General features: G+C 38.4%; 1 protein-coding gene across 3 annotated transcripts in view; it reads left to right on the forward strand.

Moving 5' to 3' along the window:
* Positions 1-7,560, forward strand: part of MYH11 (myosin heavy chain 11) — a 127,876-nt gene extending 120,316 nt beyond the window's left edge. For 2 of the 3 annotated variants that reach the window (XM_051962696.1, XM_051962706.1), the window contains 3 exons: positions 1,183-1,291; positions 1,379-1,551; positions 6,796-7,560. In XM_051962696.1, the coding sequence (XP_051818656.1) occupies positions 1,183-1,291; positions 1,379-1,551; positions 6,796-6,928 (415 nt within the window). In that variant the 3' untranslated portion in view covers positions 6,929-7,560. Of the gene's footprint in view, positions 1-1,182; positions 1,292-1,378; positions 1,552-3,448; positions 3,482-6,795 lie in introns of all 3 variants that reach the window. The other variant, XM_051962715.1, reaches the window with a different exon arrangement.
* The last annotated feature ends 267 nt before the right edge of the window (positions 7,561-7,827 follow it).

The raw sequence follows: 7,827 nt of genomic DNA on the forward strand, positions 1-7,827 counted from the left end.
ATATTAAACTACTTAATCCAGGCCCCTAAACCCAGTCCTGACCTAGAGGCAAAGAAAGGCAGGAATCATCTCAATTCTCAGCATTAGGGAACTGAGGAATCAATGTGTTCTTACATAAACAAATCATCCATTCACAATAAAGTCAGTTAGCTTTCACCAGAAGGTACTTTCCTGTTCTTTTTTCTTCAGAATCTCCATGGTAATAATAATTGAGGTACAGTATCTTCCTGAAACAAATAGGTTTGATAATTATTGGAGTCATTTAAATACAAACCAGGAACAAATAATGCTTCTTTCCCCCAAAATGCTCTCTGCATTTTGTTGTTCAGTCCCGTCCAACTCTTTGTTGTGAAGACTGCATTAGCACCCAGGATACCTTAGAATCAGTCGGAGTCAGGATAAGTAAAAGTCCTTAGTCTTTATTCTTGGTCTTTAGGAGTAGAAGTGAAGGGGATGGAAGCAGAATCTCTGCAACCTCTTTCTTCCTCGTCCACCACCAAAGTGACTCTGGCTCATCTTACTCCACCCCCTAGTCCGTCCTACAATCCTCTGTATACACCAATCATTGAGCCAGCACAGGAGAGTGGGATGGACCCAAGCACATGCCCATAGAGTATTGTCCAATCAGTAGTTAGCCTCAAGTGCTCCCCTGTCCTGACCTCAGTGCATGAACTCAAGCGTTTTAGCCCTCTACACTTTCTGTGGAGGCCAAGGCACATCAATCCTGTTGACAGGGTTTTCTTGGCAAAAATGGTGGTTTGTCATTTTCTTCTCCAGTGGATTAAGGAAAATAGGGGTTAAAGGATATGTCAGGAATGTATAACTAATAAGTGTCTGAGGCCAAATTTGAACTGTGGGCTTCCTAACTCCAGGCTTATTTACTGAGCCATCTGATTGCCTCCTAATCCAACAGCGGTTAATTGGCTTAATTGACTTGTTCAGGGTCCCACAGCAAGTGTCTGAAGCTGGATTTTAACTCAGCTCTTCCTGCCTCCAAGCCTAGCACTCTATCCACTGCCTAGAAAAGGAAAGCATTTCTTTTGAGGTGGAGATGAATGTGTTTCTTACTACAAAATTGTAAAAGCTTGTGTTTGACCTATCACCTTTCCCCAGAGACTTACAGCTTTATGTATGGCAGGCACTCAGTAAATTTGTTTTCTTTTATTCCTCTGCTGTTTGTAGGGAAAAACAGGCAGCTACCAAGACATTACGCCAGAAGGACAAGAAGTTGAAAGAAGTCATGTTGCAGGTGGAAGACGAAAGGAAGCTAGCCGAGCAGTACAAAGAACAGGTGACAACTAGTTAGATGGTCTCCTTCCCAGACCAAATTAGCTCCTTACTCTTTATCCTTTCCTGACTTCTGACTCTCTCCTCCCAGGCCGAGAAAGGTAACACCAGAGTGAAGCAGTTGAAGAGACAACTGGAGGAGGCAGAAGAAGAATCCCAGCGCATCAATGCCAACCGCAGGAAGCTCCAGAGAGAATTGGATGAAGCCACAGAGAGCAACGAGGCCATGGGTCGGGAAGTGAATGCACTCAAGAGCAAACTCAGGTGAGGCCTGGGGCAGAATCCTTAGGGACCTTCTGCAAAGCCTTCCCAGGTGGGGAAGTTTAATTGCTTGATAAACGGTCTGGTGGAGCAGGTCCCCAGGACCCCAGAAGCCAAGGGTATAGAATTTTGTTGTTCAGTCATTTTCAGTTGTGTCCTACTCTGCATAATCTCATTTGGGGTTTTCTTAACAAAGACATTGGACTAGTTTGCCATTTCTTTCCCCAGCTCATTTCACAGATGAGGAACTGAAGCACACAGAGTTAAGTGACTTGCCCAGGGACACACAGGTCTTATGGCCAGATCTAAACTCACAATGATGAGCCTTTCTGATTCTAGGCTCAGCACTCTGTCCATTGTGCTACTGAGCTGCTTGAGGGTATAGGTAGGATAGTTTGGAGAAAGGAAGGTGATAGAAAGGACTGTGATTTTTATGTCTCAGATCCCTTTCTGACATTTTCATAATTAGCCAAAGTCATTGAAAACTCTGCCTCCTTCTCCTGACCTCTTAACTCATTGCAGTGCTTTAGGACTATCTAAAGAGAACTCTTAAGATCCCACTTTCACAGGGGACCAAAGAATCTAAGGTAGTTTGTGCCTCCTTCAGGACAGCTTCTGAATCACAGCTGTCATGGTTTTTGTTGCTAGCAAAAAGGAGATTATCAAATTATGAGTCAGAGAACACAGGCCTCCACTGCTAGAGATGAAGCAAGATCCTGGGACCATTCAGCATTGATGGTTGCTAAGTTTTTGGACAAGCACAGGATGATAGGGCTAGTCTTGGCAATTCATGCCAGATAATAAAACAAATTATGAAGTAGAGGTCTTGGGATGTGTTAAATGGTTAAAAAAAAAAAAAAAGTTAAAAAAGTGAAGGTCTTAGGAAAAATGCTGGAAGGAGCTTACCCAGTTTTAGTTATGTCTAATCAAACAACATGCCATCTCAGTCACTTTTTGTGCATAAGATCAATTTATTAACATTCTTTGAGCAGTCATGAAATGCCTCGCTGGGGAAAAAGAGAAGTATTAGAGAAGATAGGACATCCCTGTCCTCAGATAGTTTACAACCTGTACTTTTTTAAAAAGGAGGTAACAGCGAAAATGGATAATACAAAATATATACCAAGTGATGTTTGTTTGGGAAAAGTCCAACAACTCTGTCTTGCCTGGATATCCCCCTGTCTCCAGATCTAGAAATACAGTTCAACCTCATCTTTGAGACGAAGAGAAGGATCTAGCAGGTCCCAGGTTATAATTCAACTTAATAAAAATTGACAGCTTTTCCAGTAAATGGGGCGCTCTAAAATGAACAGAAATTTATTTCCTCTACAGGATAGACCTTATATACAGGACATAGGAACTCTTCTCTTTTCTATGGTTTAAGACACATCACTTAGCATGTTGCCAATTACAGGGTGGGTATCCATTTCTAATAACTTACTGGGGGTAAAAAGCATGAGCATGATGGTCTATACCAAAGGGAAATAAAACTGCTGTGTTATTAAAGGCCTTTTATCTAGTGCTACTTAGCTTCTGCCTCAGAATCATTTGAATGCTCTTTTGTCTGAGCAGGCAGGTAGTAGTACAAGACATTCAAAAAGTATGACATAGCTTTTTAAGAAAAACTTTGGTATACAGAAATTTACCAGTGAAACCTTTTTAATTCAATTTTTAACTTTTTGTTTTTTTCAAATTTTGTTCCATTTCCCTAAAAAGCTTTGTAAAAATCAGTATCCTTGCCTTGCCTGATGTCTATACATCAGGTACCTGGGTACCTGCAAGGTTGGTTTAAAGGTTCTGTACCAAATACTTTAAATTTTAATGAAAAGTTACGTAAATAAATGGAATTCTTCCCATTTTCCAATGGTAACCACCAGGGACTCTTCTCTCTTTGTTTCAGAGGCCCACAGGAACCTTCGCAATGACTCACCAGGTACCATGCCTTCAACTTTGCAGCTCATTTCTGTTGTACCAAGTTTCCATTTTCTTTTAAACTTGCCCTAGCAAATTTCCATGAGATTTCTGCAAAATCTGAAGGCTTAAACATCTTGGTACCAATTTGTCTTTTATCCCAAGGGACAAATATTGCAATAAGACTATCCCTTGACCCATTTTCTTTCCCTACTTCTAGGAAACGCCCTAGCATGTGATTTTACACCAAGCAATACTTAATTCTTAAGGATTTCAAGAAGCTGTACACTGAATGAATTGCTGGAGTTGAATTGCTGGAGTTTTCTTTTCTGCATGAAGTCTTCTGCACCCTTAAAAACACATTGATAATTGAGGATCAATATTTTGCCACTGACATTTTTTTTTGAAGGAAAACTGCTCCCATCTGGCTACTGTGATTCACAAACCACATTAAATCACAAAGCACTATATTTATGGAGACCACAACCAATATTCTCTCACAACTATGCTTTTGCAAACAGCATCGGCATCAGGGAAAGAAATCTATCACCAAAATATTTCATTAGTGCCTGAACTGCATGAAGCTTGAAAATGTCCTAACTGCCAATAGCCACTTTACTCAGTGTAGGTTATAGGAAGCTCTAGGCTAGCCACTACAAAACCAGCTACAATCCTTATGGCAAAATTGATTTGAAGCCACAGAACAATGCATTCATGGAATGTGGGGCAGAACACTTGAAAATGCTTGTGGAGGTCTTTTGAAAGAGATGGAACTTTTAATTTCTGGAAAATTGTCTTTTTCAATTTAGTTATGGCACTTGCAAACTGGTTGCCCTGATTTCTTTTCTGAGGCCATATAACCCTGTTGTAATATTTGTGTGAATCTTTTCTTTGGGACAGTCTCTACTTTGCTACTATCAGAAAAATATTTAAAGATGAATCATGTCTTAGCAAAAGCTTTATCATCAGCTTTATACCTCACTTTTCTAAATCTGTAGAACCATTCTGACCTGTCAGTAGATAAAGCTCTAAAAATCACTTTTTTTTTTAAAGGGGTCAGAGGGTGAAACTTTTTGATAAAGATAGGGACTTATTTCAATAAGTCAAAGGCTTGAGGCTTGATTTGCTACAAAGAGGAGGCTGGCAAAGTTCTCAAATACTGAAATGAAACTGGTTTAAGAAGATTCTAAGCAAGGTCCTCAAAAGTAGTAGTATCCTTAAAGCAAACTATTTTTTTCTAAGGATGTTTACTTAACTTGACTTACCTTATCTCATGTTATAAGTTAGACCCAACTCTTAGCACTGGGGTTTGAAACTATTTCCCTTCAAGACAGGGATTCCTGATTTACAAGCTTCATTTGGGTACTAGAATGAGAACAGAAAGCAGGAAAACATGTAGGGCAAGGATATTAAAATTCATTTTTTAACTGTAGGATTTAGAATTGGAAGGGACCTTAGGAATGATTTCGTCCAGCCTAATTTTACAGAGAGGGAAACCAAGGAGAACCACAGTAGTTATTTGCTCAGGCTCACACAGTAGTAGAGATGAATTGAAATCCAGGTATGATTCCAAACCCTGTGGTTTTTTTTTTTACAGTAATTAACTGCCTTATCTATGTTTTCCCTGACATACCCATTTCATAATTATTTATTTGGGAGACTTTAACACATGGATTGTCTGTTTTACTAAGTTTTCTCCCTTCTCTTTTAACTTTTGGCATTAACTATGGTACGGGGGAGGATGTACACATGTATATTCAAAAGGATACACTTAGAAATGTATCCCTTCCTTGCTACTTCAAGGAAAGTGAATATATGTATGTACCTTCCCCCTCCCACTCTAGTTCATTCAACTTTAAAGTCTTGGAAAATACTGCCCTAAATGATTAAGCTTTTAGAACCAAAATAAAAGCCTACAAGAGTTACTACCTTGAAGTTCTAAGGTGGTTTTTAAGGTGTAAATACTCACTCTTTGAAATGAATGAAGCTGATGTAGTCTTCTGTAGTGACATGATACAACTTTAACTATTTATACACGATTGCTGCCCACTTGGAAACAACTTATTTCAAAAACTAGTAGTATATATAAGGCCATTGTTTTCAAGTTTCCAATACAACCTGAGTGACTTTTGCTACTTTTCTCAGCAATCATGAAATACAGGCCCTTGCTTATGTCTAAAATCTTATCTCTTAATATAGTTGTTCCTTTGGAATTAAAACAAAAACAAAACAAAAACACAAGACTATGATTTTCTCTTGCCCTCAACATGTCTACCAAGAGCCATGGTGCTATTAGATAACTTTCTCTTACAGGACATACTTTGTTGCTCTCAAACATTGACAAGGGAGCAAGGCCTACCTTCAAAAATCAGAGACATAAAAGTCTAAGCTGGGATAACCTTCCTCCCACTCACTTAAAAACATTTCAACTATTTGCAATTAGTCTTCTGGAGGAAAATTGTCTCTCCGTTGCTTCTTCATCCTTCCCAATATTTGCAGGCCCTTTTCATTTAAATCATTTCTTTCAACCTAGCAAAATTAAAATCATTTCTTTCAACCTAGCAAAATTAAATTGAATATGGACCTACAGGTACATTCATCTGTTTTCCTTTTGGTACTTATAAACTTATCTTTTCATCTTAACAGCAGTCTTTCAGTTGCTGTTGCAGAGTAAATTTTTACTTATAAAGCACTTATTTCAAAATGAGTCAGAACAGTAAGCCAGAACCAGCTGTAAGTCAGAACCAGCTGCTGCCTAAGCAGCACATAGGTAGAGAAAGTGGTTTCCACAAGTTCCGTGGAACTAAATACTTTATAATTAAACCAAAATAATTAGACTACAAACTGAAATTTAAAAGCCCATAAATCCCTTATGCTTAAGACTGCTCCTTCCCCTCCCCAAAATCTGAGTGCTCTTTGTGACTCTTGCTTCTTGAAAGATATTCCTGGTTATTTGTTTTAACCCAATTTCAAACAGATAAAACTGTATTTTGAGGGAGGAAAGGAAGTTAGCCTTGAATTTCCTCAGGATGGAGTCTTACCTTCATAAAAGGGTCTAAAGAAAATTAATCCTTCTCTTTGAATAGCCACCTTTTTTTCATAGAGAAAAAGATGAGATAGAAATAGAAGCTTCACAATTTTCCATAAGCTAAAACCTAAAATTTACACGAGACATGTTTGGGCTAATTTAAATTATCTAATCTACAACTGAAAAGCCTTCTGAATTTCTTGAATTCAAATTGTACTCTCATCTTGATGCATTTTTCCCTTTTTAAGCCAACCATACTTGAGAAGAATTTGTTTTCTAAAAGATGTTTATTTTCTCAAAATGCATAGGAGAGGAAACGAGCCATCTTTTGCTCCCCCTAGAAGATCTGGAGGCCGAAGAGTGATTGAAAATGCAGAAGGCTCAGATGAAGAAATAGATGCCAGAGATACAGACTTCAATGGAACTAAAGCCAGTGAATAAATACTCTACTTGCATATCACACTGCAGCCAAATACCCCAAAGGACAATATTTAGCACTGTCTAAAACAGTTTTCAGTTCCAATGCCATAAGACACTCAACAGACACTATTAGAGCAATGGTTAAAAAGCACAGCTGTATTTTCCGGATATATACTAACATTTTCAATTGTTGCCAAATTAGGAAAAAAAAAATCTTACCAAGAAATATGTGCCATGCATGCAGCCTTCTCTCTGTCCCTCCTGAACTGTGCAAATGTTTTGAGATTTTTAGAAAGATAATACAACCATAGCATTGAATCACTGGCAGTTTTTAATCCCAGTTGAGCCTTAGTTTACATGAAATGGGGATACAGACACCACATCAGGTGGTCTTATCCCCATAATCCTTTTCTTAACTGCTTAGCCCCTTGTCTGTTTTGTATATGCCTTTGTTTGAAGTTGTTGGGTTTTCCCTGCTGATCACACTACTTCAGATGCACAGTTCACCAAACAATGAAGTGCCTTCATTAGTCACACATTAAAAATGAAATAATTTGCTCAAAATAATAAAGCAAAAATGTTGCACTGTTTTATATGCACCCTGATTGTGCTTAAGGACACTTTCACTAATAAAAGGTTATAAATCACAAGAATGCAATGGGTTTTTCTTACTGAGGAAATTTTCTCCATGGACTCAAGAGGAAAATAGGGGAAGTCCTAAGGCAGAAATAAATTTGAGAAGCTCCATGAGAAGTTGACACCAACAACCAATGGAGATCACTGTGGAACTTGAAGCCAAACTATGAGGGAGGCACTGAAAGGGTTTAAAAGGGGGATGGTGTTTAATTTCTTCTTTCAAGAATCTTTGCAAACTCAGAAGACCAAGGTCATTTCAAATGTCAACTGCAGTGTATAGGTGT

Source organism: Antechinus flavipes, chromosome 1 (assembly GCF_016432865.1).
Source record: "Antechinus flavipes isolate AdamAnt ecotype Samford, QLD, Australia chromosome 1, AdamAnt_v2, whole genome shotgun sequence".
Taxonomy (NCBI): Eukaryota; Metazoa; Chordata; class Mammalia; order Dasyuromorphia; family Dasyuridae; genus Antechinus; species Antechinus flavipes.